Source organism: Eurosta solidaginis, chromosome 2 (genome assembly GCF_040869045.1).
Source record: "Eurosta solidaginis isolate ZX-2024a chromosome 2, ASM4086904v1, whole genome shotgun sequence".
In the NCBI taxonomy this organism is placed as follows: domain Eukaryota; kingdom Metazoa; phylum Arthropoda; class Insecta; order Diptera; family Tephritidae; genus Eurosta; species Eurosta solidaginis.
In genome coordinates this window covers 173939384-173957276 of record NC_090320.1, presented here as the reverse complement: position 1 = coordinate 173957276, position 17893 = coordinate 173939384, and the positions used below count along the sequence as shown (strand labels likewise).

Sequence of the window (17893 nt, the reverse complement as noted above, 5' to 3'; positions counted from 1 at the left end):
TTCAAAATGGTCGACATTTGGGACGTCCATGTTGTAAATAAGGTCGCCGATGTTTTAGTCGGTGATAATGTCAGGTTTCGCGAGGTGAAGAAACTGGAGAGATCAGGTAGGTAGCCGTTTATTTTGTTGCAAAGCTCATCGACCTGTGGGCCTGGGCCTGTGGCCATTATTTTCAAATCATTCTTATACGTGCTGAAGGTATGTATATACACTTAAGCGTGAGCTGAGAATCATTTCAAAGGAGAATTTAAACCACTGCATTCTACTAAAGGACTTTGCATCACTGATTTCGTTTTTTTTCAGCCAATCGGGATATAAAATTCGGCACCTTTGTCCGGTAACTGGCTTTTTTAACATCTTAAGGACAATTTGTAAACATGTTCGCCTTGGGCCATTTTATTTAAATTCATTGTTCTTCATTCTTTATTAATATTTTTTGAAAAAATAGTGCGAAGTGAGCATTTAAATTTATTATATATCTCAGGTAGGTAGGTTGAACTGGCCGGTCCATGAGGACCTCACATAGACTGATTGAGTCCGTAGTGTTACCAGAAGTTTGTTTTAACGACCAAACTGAAAACCCCTATCAAAACGAGGACCTATGTTATAAAATAACTCCGTCCTCTTGGCAAATACTAGAAGCTTCCTAGGACTTAAGCCACTTGCTGCTGCTAGATCTGACAGCTGTATCACTCCTAATGGCTGGGGCCTTAGCCTGGCAAAGACAAGGCACGAGCACAGAACGTGCTTGATCGTTTCCTCCTCCAGCCCGCACTTCCTACATCTGCTATCACTGACCAAGCCTAATTTAAAGGCATGTGACGCCAGAAGGCAGTGTCCAGTCAGAATACCCGTCATGAGTCGACAGTCCTCTCTTTTTAATGATAGATGCAACTGTGTTAGTCTAAGGTTGTAAGACCTACACATAATCTTCGAGAATTTACAGCACCGCGATTGATCCCACGCCTTCGCTTAATCTCGCCCAATCTAATTGGGACATCTACGGAGCAAGCTTCAAGAGATGGGCCCTTTTTAGCTAGTTCGTCAGCTTTTTCTTTCCCATCTATTCCCATATGCCCTGGGACCCAATATAGATGTATGCTTCTCCCTGTCCCGATTCTCTCCAGAGACTGCTTATACTCTAACACGCATTTAGATGCTGTGCGATGCGGGATTATTGCTTAATTGCTGCTTGACTGTCAATATAAAAGTTAACACGGTTTCAGCTTAAGCTATTCTCTTCCAGGGTTTCTACTGCTTTGGTTACGGCTAATATTTCCGCTTGCAAAACGCTACAGTAATCCGGCAGCCTGTAGGATCTGCTTATTTCCGGATCAGCGCAGTATACCGCAGGCCCTACTCCTTCCACTACTTTGGAACCATCGGTGTACACATGTATCGCCTCGTCCGCCATTTGCGCACCCTTGCGCCAACCGTCCACCTCTATTGTGGCCTTAAGATCTCCCTCGAAGCGCAGATGGGGAATCATGTTCGTCTTGTGATATCTTATCTTTAAGTGTTTTGTTTTAATAACTTTTTGAATTCGGTCATACGAAATCCGTGTTAAGCTGGCATTGAAAGCGCCTCTTCTCAAATAACTTTTGAATGGCTAGAAAGTGTTAAATTTCGCAATTGGATTTTTATAACCGGCAGTGATGCACATCTCTTGATACCCCTTTCGACCATATCGGACCAATTTTCTAGATGAACAATAAATGGCAGTCTTAAAAGAGTAGAAAATACAGTAACATGCCGAACGCCGCAGCCGACGCCGCCGTGCCGAAATTTTTGACATTCTGCGCCGGGGTTCGAAAAACGTCGCAAATCGGCGGCGGCGTATATCTTTAATATGTATGTGATGCATAAACAATAATTATGTATATATGTATGCAGTGTATATATGTATATACATATATTAGGGTGGGTCAATTTATTAACCGATATCGCGCCATCGATTTTTCGATAGGATTTGGGCTCAGGAAAAAAGTCCCACTACGCATATCAGAAAAAAAAAAAATTCGAGCCTGCGAAATTTTTGGTTCGGACAGGGAATAAATGTACATGAAAAAACCCTTAAAAATCAAAGTCGAAAAAAGTACAAAAAACAATGAAATTTCGCAAGCTCGAAAATTATTTGGGTGTGCGTAGTGGAACTGTTTTTCCTGATCCCAAATGCTATCGATGGCGCGATATCGGTTAACTTTCGTCCATACAAATCGACCCACCCTAATATAGGTATATACATATGTGGTGTATAAATTTATATATGTACTTACGTATGTAACTTTGTACTGACGTGGTTAACTCGCGGGGGATCGTCGACTCTGAAGAGCGTTCCGAAAACTCAGTTACGGATCAATGAGAGGCGGGTTAAAATAACATCCCCATTTTTTATAAGCAATGGGTCACTACTGTTTCAATGAACACAAGTGTATTTATTTATCGACTCACTCGAATAAGAAGCGGATCGAAAATAACCTGGGCCCGTATTAGGTTTTATGATCAGTGACTGAAACCCATTTTCACTCAAATGATAACTCTGCAACTGTCAAATTATTTCTAAAAAATAGAATAAGTTATGAATCTAACGAGTATTATTTGTCGATAGTTCGCATATGCCATTAATTCCAGAGCTATTGTGATTTAAACGAGTTTTGATCACAGATCGTAAAAAGTACGGACCCTGAACAAAGGGGGTAGTTTAAAAAAAGTTTTAAATTCCGAAATTAAAGATACTTACATTTTGCATCGTACATTCACACTGCAAATAAGCGGATGAAAAAATATGTTTTTTTTTCTATATTTGCCATGGTTATAAATTATACAAAATACGTTGTGATAAGAAATTACTATGTGCTATGTGTATGTATGTATGTACATATAAATGTTTGAAGTTTAGAAAATGCTGCGCCTACGAGCCCTGTTGCGTGAATCCTGATCAGCATCGAAAGATTCCTGTTAAAATAAATGAAATTCTTTAGTTTTAATAAGCATAGAAGTAAGTATTTTAGAATTATATTTGTGTTTATTGATTTGCATATACAAAAAAATTGGCGCCTTAGGCGCGGTATCCACATCGCAAGAAATGAAAAATGTCATACAAAATACGCTCAAGAAATGCTCAAGGAAAATGTCGTTTGTCAATTAGTATCCACCTCTCAAAAAAACTCATACACTTTTTGCTACCGTTTTCTAAAAGTTTTTAGCAAGCGTGCATATGAGACCCTTGTTTCGCCAACTATCCTTTCACAAGACAGTCGGGTTAGTACCAGTGAGAACAGTGACTGTTTTTATGAGTTATTTGAATAGAATTTGCAATCCTATTTGAGCATATGTGTTCTTTTTCTCTTGATTAGTACTTATAGTCTCTTTAACGTAAGTGTATTTTCAATTGGAATATGTTAATTTTAACAAATTTTCTTCCAATGCACTGCTGAAAGTGATTTTTGTGTCTTGCATGGAACTGACGCCGTTTCATAGAAAAGAGAGAGATAGAAAAATTCCAAATTACTTGAATACTATTTTTCGCACAAGAAAATATATGATGTGGTTACCGTGATTTAAGGTCAACTTTTACTGGCGACCATAGTTATTTTACTTCCATTATATTAGTTTTGTTTCATGTTTGTTCGCGAATTTTAGAACAAAACTGGGGACTCTTACAACAGATTTTTAAGTAAATTTTCGGTTAGCTGGAGATTTGAAACTTTGAATATAGCTTATAAGCTACAGTCTTATTAAATGCAATATTAACAATAAAAAACCTACTATATTGGAAAGGGATCGAGATATTTAGAAAATCCATAAAGAGCATGTAGAATTTCGCGATCGAGTTTTAAGTAACTTCTTATTGAAATTCACACATAGTTCAGGTCTTCATGATACTTGTTAATGAAACAGGGGCCGAGATATTTAGAAAATCTCGATAAATATAACGATTTCGTTATTCAGTAAATTTTTATACTCAGCTCAGCAGAGCTCACAGGGTATATTAATTTTGTTCGCATAACGGTACCCGTAACGTCATAAACTAATCGAGATAAATATAGACTTCTATATATCAAATGATCTGGGCGAAAAAAGAAATTCATTTAGCCATGTCCGTCCACCCGTAAGCACTATAACATGAGTAAATTTTGAGGTATCTTAATGAAATTTTGTACGAAGTTCCTGGATGCTCATCTCAGATCGCTATTTAAAATGAACGAAATGGGACTATAATGACGCCCACTTTTTCGATATCGAAAATTTCGAATAACCGAAAAACTGCGATAGTTCATTATCAAAGATGGATAAAGCGATGAAACTTGATAGTGGGTTGACCTTATGACGCAGAACAGAAAATTAGTATAATTTTGGACAATGGGCGTGGCACCGCCCACTTTTAAAAGAAGGTAATTTAAAAGGTTTGCAAGCTGTAATTTAGCAATCGTTGAAGATATCATGATGAAATTTGGCAGGAATGTTCCTCCTATTACTATATGTGTTTTAAATAAAAATTAGCAAAATCGGATGACGAACACGCCCACTCTTTAAAAAAAAATTTTTTTAAGTCAAATTTTAACAAAAAATTGAATATCTTTACAGTATATAAGTAAATTATGTCAACATTCAACTCCAGTGATGATATGGTGCAACAAAATACAAAACTAAACGAAAATTTCAAAATGGGCGTGGCTGCACCCTTTTTCTTTAATTTTTCTAGAATACTTTTAATGCCATAAGCCGTACAAAAATTTGCCACTACTTGTGAAATTTGGTAGGGGCATAGCTTCCATGACGATAACAGTTTTCTGTTTCCTTCCGCTCGGCCGTTAACACGATAACTTGAGCAAAAATCGATATATCTTTACTAAACTTAGTTCACGTACTTATCTGAACTCACTTTATTTTGGTATTAAAAATGGGTAAAATTCAATTTTGACCGGGAGTGGTCGATTTTCGATATCGAAAATGAAAAAATGCCATAATTCTATACCAAATACGAAAACAGGGATGAACCATGACGATTGGATTGGTTTTTTGACGTAAAATATAACTTTAGAAAAAACTTTGTAAAATGGATGTGCCACCTACCATATTAAGTAGAAGAAAATGAAAAAGTTCTGCAGGGCGAAATCAAAAGCCCTTGGAATCATGGCAGGAATACTGTTCGTGGTATGGCATATATAAATAAATTAGCAGTTCCCGACAGATGATCCTGATCCACATTCTTACAAACACATTCTAAAGTCACCCCAGGTCCACCTTTATGGCGATATCTCGAAAAGGCGTCCATCTATAGAACTAAGGCCCACTACCTTTTAAATACTGTATAATACCATTCATTTGATACCCATGTCATACAAACACATTCCAGGGTTAGCCTAGGTTCATTTTCCTACATATTGATTTTCCCTTATTTTGCCTCCAGAGCTCTCAGCTGAGTATGTATTGTTCCGATACATCCGAACTTAGAGTTCCTTACTTCTTTTATTTAAAATTGTATATAGGAAACCGTGAAAATGTTCTAAAATTTTATATTTTACAACGAATACGACACTCTCGATCTCGATTGGTTGTATACCAATAAAATAAAACAAAAATTTGGTTAATTTTTTTGAAATTTAGTCCCAAATGAAAACATGGTGTCGTAACCTTGGGTAAGAGAGAGAAAATTCAAAATACCGTTTTGTTATAAAATTTTCCAACCATGTGGTGATTTCACCCGAAAGGGGGAAAGGAAACGTGTTGTCGACAATTTGTATCTCTGTCTGAACTGAGACTATCAGCTCGGGCCTAAGCTATTTAATACGTGGGACATAAAACGATAGTTGCCGTCTTTCAGTGAGTTTTACAGCTCCGGCTCACGCTCACTTCTCACGGGAATGCTCTGGATCATTGAGAGACTTGAAAAGCAGATGTCGTGAAATCTTCGCACACGTGAAATGTGATAGGCAGATGTCGCCGCTGTTTTTCATTTAACTCATACGGCGAAAGCTAAGCAGCAACATCTATTTTTGAAAAAGTAGGTTTATTAAAGGCCGCGTTGCCAACCTAAAAAGAAGTAATTAACAAATTATCTGGCTCACAAATTGAACCATACTTCTATCTGGATTTATCTGGCTCAAATCGTTGTTGTTGCATTTGCATGCAAAATTATTTATCTGGCTCAGGATTTTGCCACCGGATGACAGCAAGTATGTGATGCTGATTTCTTTCGATATTCGACCCTCTTTGGTTATGCGTTATCCCCACTAAATGTTTGCCAACCAACTTTCATGGCCATAAAACAGTATGGGGACTCATTAAAGAAATTAAGAAATTCTTGTAAATGACTTGCTGATGTTGGAGATTTCTGATGAAAAGGACGGAAATTATGTTTGCTAGGTTGCATTCCTTTGAGTTTACCGCGTTTACACAATGAAATGTGCGCGTAAATTTATACAAATTGTGTAAATGATTTTTCATACAAAATTTTACAGTTCGTTTACGCACTAGATAAATTTATACGTTTACACACTTTATAAGGCATTTATAAGGTTAAATGAGCCCCGCTAGTATTTCTCAGATAGATGTCATAGTTACCCATAATGTAATAGACATTTAAGGCATATAAAAAAACGTTTAAAACGAGAAGACCGGATATATATACCCCACCATGATGTAATAAAGACAAGGTGGTATATGTAGTGACAGCTCATTTTGAAAACTCCCATACAATAATAATGATGAGAGAAAGGGGAAGAACAGAAGAGACGGCCTCTTTTGTGAAATAGTATTAAATATGGTACCTTTTTGTATCTAAGCACTAAGTGCATTTTTTTACATTTTTCATTAAAATATTAATACAAGTTTATGACAGGCTCTCCGAATATACTTCAAGTTTGCCATACTACACATGAATTCAAGAACATTAGGTACAAGAAGCTTTGACGAAATGATAGAGATATATCTCTAAGTGGCCGGCCTTGCATGTTTTATGCATACTCCAAACTGAATCACCTAGGACTGCTAAGTTCTCGCTCAGAAACTTTTTGTAGCAAAACCAGAAATGCGTCGCTTAGTTGGTCGCCAGTGTTTGAAGAGATGCGTTGGTCGATCTTGTTCAAGCTTTCACATAAGTTGCGTATACCTCACGCGGTGGTTATTACATAGGTTTGGTTGCGATCGACGCACATATGCTAGGGTCTTGAGATCAAAACGTGGACCTGGGTAATCCTGGGATGAGTTTGTACAAAATGGGTATCAAATGGAAGCTGTTTATGAGTACTTTGAACGGTGTATTTTTCGTACCCCTTGGTGACTAGGGTCTCGAGATATAGGCCAAAAAAAAGGACCCGGGTACCCCTAGAATATGGATAACAAATGAAAGCTGTTGATGAGTGTCTCAGGAGAGAGTAATTTTCATACCTCTGGGTGACTAGGGTCTCAAGATATAGGCCAAAACGTGGACACGGATACCCCTAGAATGTGTGGGTATTATAGATATCAAATGCAAGCTGTTGCTGAGAGCTTCAAAGTAATTTTCATTGTGATATTCGATTTAGTCGCATCAACCTGGCGAAACTGATAAATATGCATGCGAAGCCGAAATAAAGACATGAATTAATAATACCAACATACCTATTTACATACTTCCAATTCGAATTGCTTGAAATTTGGTATATAAATTTGCCTATATTAGTATTTACGATCCTTTTTTCCCGGAAGTAGACCAGAGACGGGCTGGGACTGGGATTAGGACTAGGACTGGCACTGAGACTCGGAGTGGGACTGGGACTCGGAATGCGGCTGGAACAAAATACGTACCACCCTCTGGGACTGCCAATCAGGGATGAAGAAGAATGAGAAGAGAGAGGAGAAAAGAGAGAAGAAGAAGGAGACTGAGAGAGTGATAAAATGAGACGAAGATAGAGATAGATGAAGCGAAAAGACGGAGAAAGGAGTGAATAAAAGGATTAGGAAAAAGTTAAGAGGGGTAGGACAGGGTTAGACGGAAAAAGCTTATTAAAATGTATGCAGATAGACCAAATTTAGAGCAGAACAACGTCTGCCGGGTCTGCTAGTCAATTATAAGAAAAATAAACAGCGCACTGTATGGAGCAACTTAATGAAGACCACACTCCTGCCCTAATGCTGCCGGTTAATGTAAATATTAGAGTTAGCTGGTCGTAGAATAAGCCGCTACTTTGCCGAAATAACTTTCGCTGTCTCGGACGTTTAAAAGAGCAGCGAGAGCTCCTTTTCAAGATGACGTATGACTGTAGATGTAGTGGGGGAAGAAGGTTCTATACCGAGGCGCTGACGATGAAAATACCAGTGTGCTCCTATAGTTTGCCATGCGTCTGTTGGGAGGTAGGGCTGATAATTTTACCTGAGTAATGAGGTACCCGGGTAGGCAGGTGTCGGGATCCAACTGCCCGGGTATTACTCGAGTACCGAAAAACTCAGACACTCGAACATTACGCAAAATCTGTGATCAATGTAGTTTCGACAAATTGTTTGGGCCTTTCTGAATAAAGATAAGGGTATGTATTTGTAAATTAATCCGAGCATGAGTTATTACGGAGTACCAGAAAGTTGGGATAATATCCGGCTATCCAATTACCCGGTAACCAGGGCATTACAAAAATTACTCAGGCAGCCGGCTCCAATACGATCATTGCAGTTTGCCATGTCGAGCGGAGCATCGAATCGTGTGACTGCAAAATCATATGGCGAACGTCTCACTGCCCCATCTGAGATTCGCCCCAAAGCACAAAAACAACAACAAACCCTTATTTGCGGGGCTAAAAATTAAAGAATGTTGAACCTTAATAAAAAATGCACACAAGTATGAAACTTTCTAAACGTCATTCACAAATCATCTAATAAAATAAAATCAGTTCTTCTAAAAAATAATGCCATAATTTTGTTTTTTTATAAGTTGTGGCCCAAATATTAAAAAATACTCCATTATCAATATTCCTACTTTGAGATGGCTGGTGGAGTCCTCATAGCATCGAACACCATTAATGGCTTAATAAAAGATACTTTAAGGCAACTCGACGCACCCCTTACCTCGGGTGGACTTTGATGACAATTTGTGAGTAGCCTCAACCACAACAAAAACAACCATGTTTAGGGAAAGACAATTAGCTTTAATGCAATATGTGAGGGCTCTTCATTGAGGCTGGATATTTCCAATTCGTGGCAAAATACATATATTTGCCAATTTTGGCGTTTTCGCCAAGCATGACTTATATTATGGCGTGGACAGTGCTTGTGCATACCTGAGTCCTTTCCGCATCAGCCTCCGTCAGCACGAAGGCGCTCAAAAATGAATTATGAAAGGTTCATCAACTTATTAAAATCAGGAAGAGGATTTCGCCTCATAAGCGTGATTATAATATCAGTTTAATGGTGGTGAAGTATCTTTGAAAAATCTGCGCTTTTCAATTGAATAGCGATGGTGTCAGCGCTCTCCTTCGCGCAAAAATTTATCAGGGATTCATGGGGTTGTGTAGCGCAATTTATAGGTTCTCCAACCAAATTGTCAACCTCACCTTCGAGCGGCGAATCCTGTTTCCCTAACAGACGAGGCTCTGGCGACCCCAAACTCCTCATGGAACTTGAGGGTGGGGAGGGAGGGATGGCCTGAAGGTTTCCGAGATGGTCGGGCTAGTACCTTAATGGTGATGTGTTACCGGAGCGTACCGGATCTGTACCCGGCAAAGGACCATCTCATCGATAACACTCCCCAAAGCTTTCGGGGAGTAACCTTATCGCTACAACAACAACAACAACAAAACATTTACCAACCAGACAGTTAAATCATTCTCGGTACTAATATTTAATTTTCTAGGTTTTGTTTCATTTCAATGTCATTTTATGAGACCCGTCACAAGCCCAGTACCGGAAGTACTTAGGGGAGGTCCTGTGAAAAAGTGAACCTTGGTGCGGAGCTAGTTTTTCTTAAAAAGCTGGAGACTGTGTGTATATAAATGTTGTAATAACCTTCAATCAACGGGAGAATATTAAATTTGTTCTTTAAATGCATTTCCAATACCTTATTATATCTTTCATGAACATGAAATGGTATATTATCTTTGGTCCGATGTTTGTAACGTTGAGGAATATAGAAGATAGACTAACCATTAAGTATACCGAATTGATCAGGGCGACGAACTGAGTTGATATAGCCATGTCCGTCTGTCCGTCCGCCTGTCTGTTTGAACGCAAACTAGTCCCTCAAATTTTGAGATATCTCAATGAAATTTGGCACAAGGATGTATTTTTGTATTATATTAGACATTTGTCGGATCCGGTAGGATCGGACCACTAAAATATATATCTCCCATACAACCGATCGTTCAGATAAGACGATTTTGGTCATTACTGCCGCAATTTAGAAAGTATAAACGTGAAACTCGGTGATATATATTCTAATATATCATAGAAGATATCCTGAAAAAACCACTTTGATCGAAGCTATATATAGGTATATCCCACAAAACCGATCGTTCAGATAGAAAGATTTTTGGCCATTTCTCCCTTCATTTAGAAAGTATAAACTTGAAACTCGGTGATATATATTTTAATATATCATAGAAGATTTTCTGAAAAAATCACTTTGATCGGAGCTATATATAGTATATATCCCATACAACCGATCGTTCAGATAGAAAGATATTTGACATTTTCTCCCTTAATTTCCATATAAAACCCTTAAACTTGGTGATATTTATACTAATATATCATAGAAGATTTCATAAAAAAATCATTTCGATAGGAGCTATATATAATATAAATCCCATACAACCGATCGCTCAGATAGAAAGGCTTTTAGCCATTTCTCCCTTAATTTCCAATATAAAAACGTTAAACTTGGTGATATTTATTCTAATATATCATAGAAGATTTCCTGAAAAAATCACTTTGATCAAAGAAGCTATATGTATATAGTATATACCAATCCCATACAACCGATCGTTCAGATAGAAAGATTTTTGGCCATTTCTCCCTTAGTTTCCAAAATAAAACCTTGAAACTTGGTGATATATATTCTAATATATCATAGAAGATTTCCTGTAAAAATCATTTCGATCGGAGCTATATATAATATATATCCCATACAACTGATCGTTCAGATAAGGGTTTTTACCATTTTTATACCTTTCATGAAAATGAAATGGTATATTAATTTCGTCACGAAACCGAAAATTGTAATTCCTTAAAGGAAAATAGATAGACCCACCATTAAGTATACCGAAATAATCAGGTTGAAGAGCTGAGTTGTTTTAGCCATGTCCGTCTGTCCGTCTGTCCGTCTGTCTGTTTGTATGCAAACTAGTACCTCAATTTTTGAGATATCTTGATAAAATTTGGTGAGCAGGTGTATTTGGGTGTCCGATTAGACATTTGTCGGAACCGACCGGATCGGACCACTATAGCATATATCCTCCATACAACCGATTTTTCAGAAAAAGAGGATTTTTGTAATATCCTACCCAATTTAACAGATTGAAGCTTCAAACTTCACCATATACTTTCGTATATTGAACATATTGTTGCCTGAAAAAATTTATGAGATCGGTCGTATATATAGTATATATCCCCCACAACCGATTGTTCAGATAAGGAACTTTTCGTAATTACTGCCCTATTTTAAGAGCTAGAGGCTTCAAATTTCAGCGAATGCTTACGTATATAGCATATATTGTTGTCTGAAAAAATCATAAAAATCGGTGGTATATATAGTATATATATGGTGGTATATATAGTATATATATATAGTATATATATATATATTTTCGCAAATTTTAGCCCCATTTTAACAGCTAGAAGCTTCAAATTTCACCGAATATTTACTTATATAGCATATATTGTTGTCTGAAAAAATCATAGAGATCGGTTGTATATATAGTATATATCTCATACAACCGATTGTTCAGATAAGAAACTTTTCGCAATTTCTACCCCATTTTAACAGCTATAAGCTTCAAATTTCACTGATTACTTACGTCTATAGCATATATTGTTGTCTGAAAAAATCATAGAGATCGGTTCTATATATAGTATATATCTCATACAACCGATTGTTCAGATAAGAAACTTTTCGCAATTTCTACCCCATTTTAACAGCTAGAAGCTTCAAATTTCACCAACTGCTTACGTGTATAGCATATATTGATGTCTGAAAAAATCATTGAGATCGGTGATATACATAATATATATCTCATACAACCGATTGTTCAGATAAGAAACTTTGCGCAATTTCTGCCCCGTTTTAACAGTTAGAAGCTTCAAATTTCACAAAATGCTTTCGTATATAGCATATATTGTTGTCTGAAAAAATCATAGAGATCGGTGGTATATATATTATATACTTCATATAAACTGTCATATTGACCCCTTTTTTACGGCTAGAAGCTTCAAGATTCATCAAATTTCATCAAATAGTTACGTTTACGTCATATATTTTTGAAATACGTGATTCGTAGCCTTAGTTTTTACATGAAGACCACAAAAAACGTGAAGCTTTGCATCCTCACACAGATTACCTACCTATTTTTATACCTTTCATGAAAATGAAATGGTATATTAATTTCGTCACGAAACCGAAAATTGTAAGTCCTCAAAGGAAAATAGATAGACCCACCATTAAGTATACCGAAATAATCAGGTTGAAGAGCTGAGTTGTTTTAGCCATGTCCGTCTGTCCGTCTGTCCGTCTGTCTGTTTGTATGCAAACTAGTCCCTCAATTTTTGAGATATCTTGATAAAATTTGGTGAGCAGGTGTATTTGGGTGTCCGATTAGACATTTGTCGGAACCGACCGGATCGGACCACTATAGCATATATCCTCCATACAACCGATTTTTCAGAAAAAGAGGATTTTTGTAATATCTTACCCAATTTAACAGATTGAAGCTTCAAACTTCACCATATACTTTCGTATATTGAACATATTGTTGCCTGAAAAAATTTATAAGATCGGTCGTATATATAGTATATATCCCCCACAACCGATTGTTCAGATAAGGAACTTTTCGTAATTACTGCCCCATTTTAAGAGCTAGAGGCTTTAAATTTCAACGAATGTTTAGGTATATAGCATATATTGTTGTCTGAAAAAATCATAAAAATCGGTGGTATATATAGTATATATATGGTGGTATATATAGTATATATATATAGTATATATATATATATTTTCGCAAATTTTAGCCCCATTTTAACAGCTAGAAGCTTCAAATTTCACCGAATATTTACTTATATAGCATATATTGTTGTCTGAAAAAATCATAGAGATCGGTTGTATATATAGTATATATCTAATACAACCGATTGTTCAGATAAGAAACTTTTCGCAATTTCTACCCCATTTTAACAGCTATAAGCTTCAAATTTCACTGATTGCTTACGTATATAGCATATATTGTTGTCTGAAAAAATTATAGAGATCGGTTCTATATATAGTATATATCTCATACAACCGATTGTTCAGATAAGAAACTTTTCGCAATTTCTAACCCATTTTAACAGCTAGAAGCTTCAAATTTCACCAACTGCTTACGTGTATAGCATATATTGATGTCTGAAAAAATCATTGAGATCGGTGATATACATAGTATATATCTCATACAACCGATTGTTCAGATAAGAAACTTTGCGCAATTTCTGCCCCGTTTTAACAGTTGGAAGCTTCAAATTTCACAAAATGCTTTCGTATATAGCATATATTGTTGTCTGAAAAAATCATAGAGATCGGTGGTATATATATTATATACTTCATATAAACTGTCATATTGACCCCTTTTTTACGGCTAGAAGCTTCAAGATTCATCAAATTTCATCAAATAGTTACGTTTACGTCATATATTTTTGAAATACGTGATTCGTAGCCTTAGTTTTTACATGCAGACCACAAAAAACGTGAAGCTTTGCATCCTCACACAGATTACCTACCTATTTTTTATTTTATTTATTTTATATTTATCTTAAAAATCGTTTAGATATGTTCAAATTTCACCAAATGCTTACGTGTATAGCATATATTGTTGTCTGAGAAAATCATAGATACCGGTGGTATATATAGTATATATCCCATACAACCGATTGTTCAGATAAGAAACTTTGCGCAATTTCTTCCCCATTTTAACAGTTATAAGCTTCAAATTTCACCGATTGCTTACGTATATAGTATGTATTGTTGTGTCAAAAGATCATAGAGATCGGTGATATATATAATATATATATGATGGTATATATAGTATATATACATAGTATATATATATTTTTTTACGATTTCGGCCCCATTTTAACAGCTAGAAGCTTCAAATTTCACCAACTGCTTACGTGTATAGCATATATTGATGTCTGAAAAAATCATTGAAATCGGTGGTACACATAGTATATATCTCATACAACCGATTGTTCAGATAAGAAACTTTGCGCAATTTCTGCCCCGTTTTAACAGTTAGAAGCTTCAAATTTCTCAAAATGCTTACGTATATAGCATATATTGTTGTCTGAAAAAATCATAGAGATCGGTCGTATATATATTATATACTTCATATAAACTGTCATTTTGACCCCTTTTTTACGGCTAGAATCTTCAAAATTCATCAAATTTCATCAAATAGTTACGTTTTCGACATATATTTTTGAAATACGTGATTCGTAGTCATAGTTTTTACACGCAGACCACAAAAAACCTGAAACTTTGCATCCTCACACAAAGTACCTACCTGTTTTTTATTTTATATTTATCTTAAAAATCGTTAAGGTATGTAGATCTGTTCACTATATATTTCTTATCTTATACATCCGATTATTCGGAGATTACGAACGGGATAAGATTATTGTTCAGCCCCGTTCATGAAAGGTATGAAGTCTTCGGCACAGCCGAAGACAGTCCCGTTCTTACTTGTTTATTTTATATTTATCTTAAAAATCGTTAAGGTATGTAGATCTGTTCACTATATATTTCTTATCTTATACATCCGATTATTCGGAGATTACGAACGGGATAAGATTATTGTTCAGCCCCGTTCATGAAAGGTATGAAGTCTTCGGCACAGCCGAAGACAGTCCCGTTCTTACTTGTTTATTTTATATTTATCTTAAAAATCGTTAAGGTATGTAGATCTGTTCACTATATATTTCTTATCTTATACATCCGATTATTCGGAGATTACGAACGGGATAAGATTATTGTTCAGCCCCGTTCATGAAAGGTATGAAGTCTTCGGCACAGCCGAAGACAGTCCCGTTCTTACTTGTTTATTTTATATTTATCTTAAAAATCGTTAAGGTATGTAGATCTGTTCACTATATATTTCTTATCTTATACATCCGATTATTCGGAGATTACGAACGGGATAAGATTATTGTTCAGCCCCGTTCATGAAAGGTATGAAGTCTTCGGCACAGCCGAAGACAGTCCCGTTCTTACTTGTTTATTTTATATTTATCTTAAAAATCGTTTAGGTATGTACATCTGTTCACTGTATATTGTATTGTGGAAATATCGTTTATTAAGTGCAAAAACAGATCTGACCAAGATGGCTGCCCTAAGGCTCACCCGAGGAAATATCAATGGCATTCCAACAAATATTTTTAAAAATTACACTTTAAATTCTGCTAGAAATATAGGAGAAGATCCAGCGTGCTAGGCCAAGTTGAGAGCCAAGCACCTCGAGTTTATAGACAAGTAACGAGTGGCATACTTTATGAGGTGGGTTTTGTCGAAGGTTGAGGTAGCGCTAAGTAAATCCAGAGTCGAGTAAAGGTCCTACAAACCCCTACTGAATAAAAACACAATATTTATGTGTTACGAACACACTCACACGCGGCTGGAGGTGTTAGGAGGACAGCAACGGCATGCTGGCGGGGAGGGAGGAGAGCGGCGGATAACGGTCGTTGTAGAAGAGGAGGGATAGGTTAGGCGGTATGGAAGCATCGGCGGGATAAGCAAGGCGGCTGAACGACGGACAGTAGTAGCGGCCGGATAGGTACGGTGGTATGGATACAGAGGCGGTATGGACGCAGCGGCGGGATCAGCACGGCGGCTGAACGGCGGACGGTAGTAGCGGCGGCCAACGGTGGTGGCTCTAGTGGCAGGATCAGCACGGTGCCTGAGTGGCGGTAGGATAGCGGACGGCCAACGGTCATGGCTGCAGTGGCGGGATCAGCACGGCGGCTGAGCGGCGGTAAGATGGCGAACGACCAACGGTCGTCGTAGCAGCGGCGGGATCTGCACGGCGGTAGGATAGCGTACAGCCAACGGTCGTCGTAGCAGCGGCGGAATAGAAGCAGTGACGTGATCATCCCGGCGGCTTAACGCCGGACGGCCAGTGGTCGTCGTAGCAGCGGCGGGAGGGAGCAGCGGTGGGATCCGCACAGCGGCTGAACGCCGGTAGGAAAGCGGACGGCCAACGGTCGTTGCAGCAGGGGCGGGATGGAAGCAGCGGCGACACCAGATGATGCTACATCAGCAGCGGTTGGCGACGGAGCGCGCACCAGGGCGGAGGAACGAGGAGTAGGCTGGCGACGGAGTTTACCTGTACAGTGACTGTTTATTCCGGGTGGGGTATTCGGCGGGATCGGACGGATCGATAGTCGTCAGTGGTAGCGACGGTATCGGATGGATCGGTAGTCGGCGGTGTCGGTAACCTACGGAAGAGACTGCTAGGACTCAGTTAGTGCTGGCTCCACCGCTGGACACCCCCACCACCCTACTTGCGCGGTAGATAGAAGCCGCGCAATGGGGGCGGGACTGCACTAGCCGAGACATCGCGAATCGATCCGTGGGCGGAGGGGAAGTACACCTTAACGGTACAGCGGTAGCCCCTTGTGCGCACACATCGGTTCACGGCCGGAACCAGAGCATGTGCGATGGAGGGAGAAAGTCCGAAGACACCACTCCTGTCGTCCAGGCCCAGCACGGGGTGATTCGCGCCACGGCCTCACCCTCTACTCCCCCGCTCGCTAGTGGGAGTAGTCAGATATGCCGCTCCGGCCAGCTTACTACCATAGAGCTGAGGGGGGAGGGGTTGCTTAGTCGGCGTTGTGCCACTCGACACCTGGGTGGGCGACGGAGGGAGAAAGTCCGAAGACACCACTCCTGTCCAGGCCAGGTGAAGGGTGACCCGCGCCATTACGACACCCTTTCCGATCAGTTAGCTAGCCGGAGTAGTAATTATGTCTTAAAAAGACAACCACTCCCGCTGGCTCACCTGCGGGGACTGAATTGCAAAATGCAAATTCACTCCTTTTATACGGTTTGTGCCACAAAATGCTGGAGAATTACACCACGTGATGATTGTCTTGTTGCAAAATTACAACACTGGCCTGCCATCTGCTGTTGGTTGCATATTGCCATTTGCCATATGATGGTTGTTGGCTATGCTATAGAAAAGGTACAGGGGGGTCAGGCTGGAGTGAAAAAGAAGTACAGGGGGGTTATGTTATTGTAAAGCTACGTTACAACTTTGTCGAATGCTTTGGTTGAAATCAGTGTATATAACGTTGTTTCTAAGACTATTGAAGACGTGAATTGTAAATTCAAGCAAATTGGTTGTGGTTGATTTCCCTCCACAAAAGCCATGCTGAGAACTATCGATCAATGTGGAAGTCAAAAATGTAAGGTAATTAGTATCGATTGCTTAGAATAAGTAAAGGATAGCGGAGAGCTTTGCTATTCCACGATATTTTCCAATAGACGACTTGCTACCTTTTTTATGGAGAGGAATAAGAAAATATTCCAAGTCGTCGAGATAATGTCATTCTTTAAAGGAAGTTTAAATAGATCAGGAAGGCGCTGTTAATGTTATCGGCACATTTCTTAAGAAAAGATGTTGGAATCAAATCAGGACCATAGCTCTGTTAGGCTCTCTAGGTGTAATAAAACATCTTCAGGGAACAA

General features: G+C 38.4%; 1 protein-coding gene across 5 annotated transcripts in view; it reads right to left on the bottom strand.

The window, feature by feature from the left end:
- Positions 1-2814: 2814 nt before the first annotated feature.
- LOC137240338 (uncharacterized) overlaps positions 2815-17893 on the bottom strand; it is a 175701-nt gene continuing 160622 nt past the window's right edge. For 2 of the 5 annotated variants that reach the window (XM_067766444.1, XM_067766445.1), the window contains one exon: positions 2815-2955. In XM_067766444.1, the coding sequence (XP_067622545.1) occupies positions 2896-2955 (60 nt within the window). In that variant the 3' untranslated portion in view covers positions 2815-2895. The remainder of the gene's footprint in view (positions 2956-17893) is intronic. The other 3 variants (XR_010949701.1, XR_010949700.1, XM_067766446.1) reach the window with 2 other exon arrangements.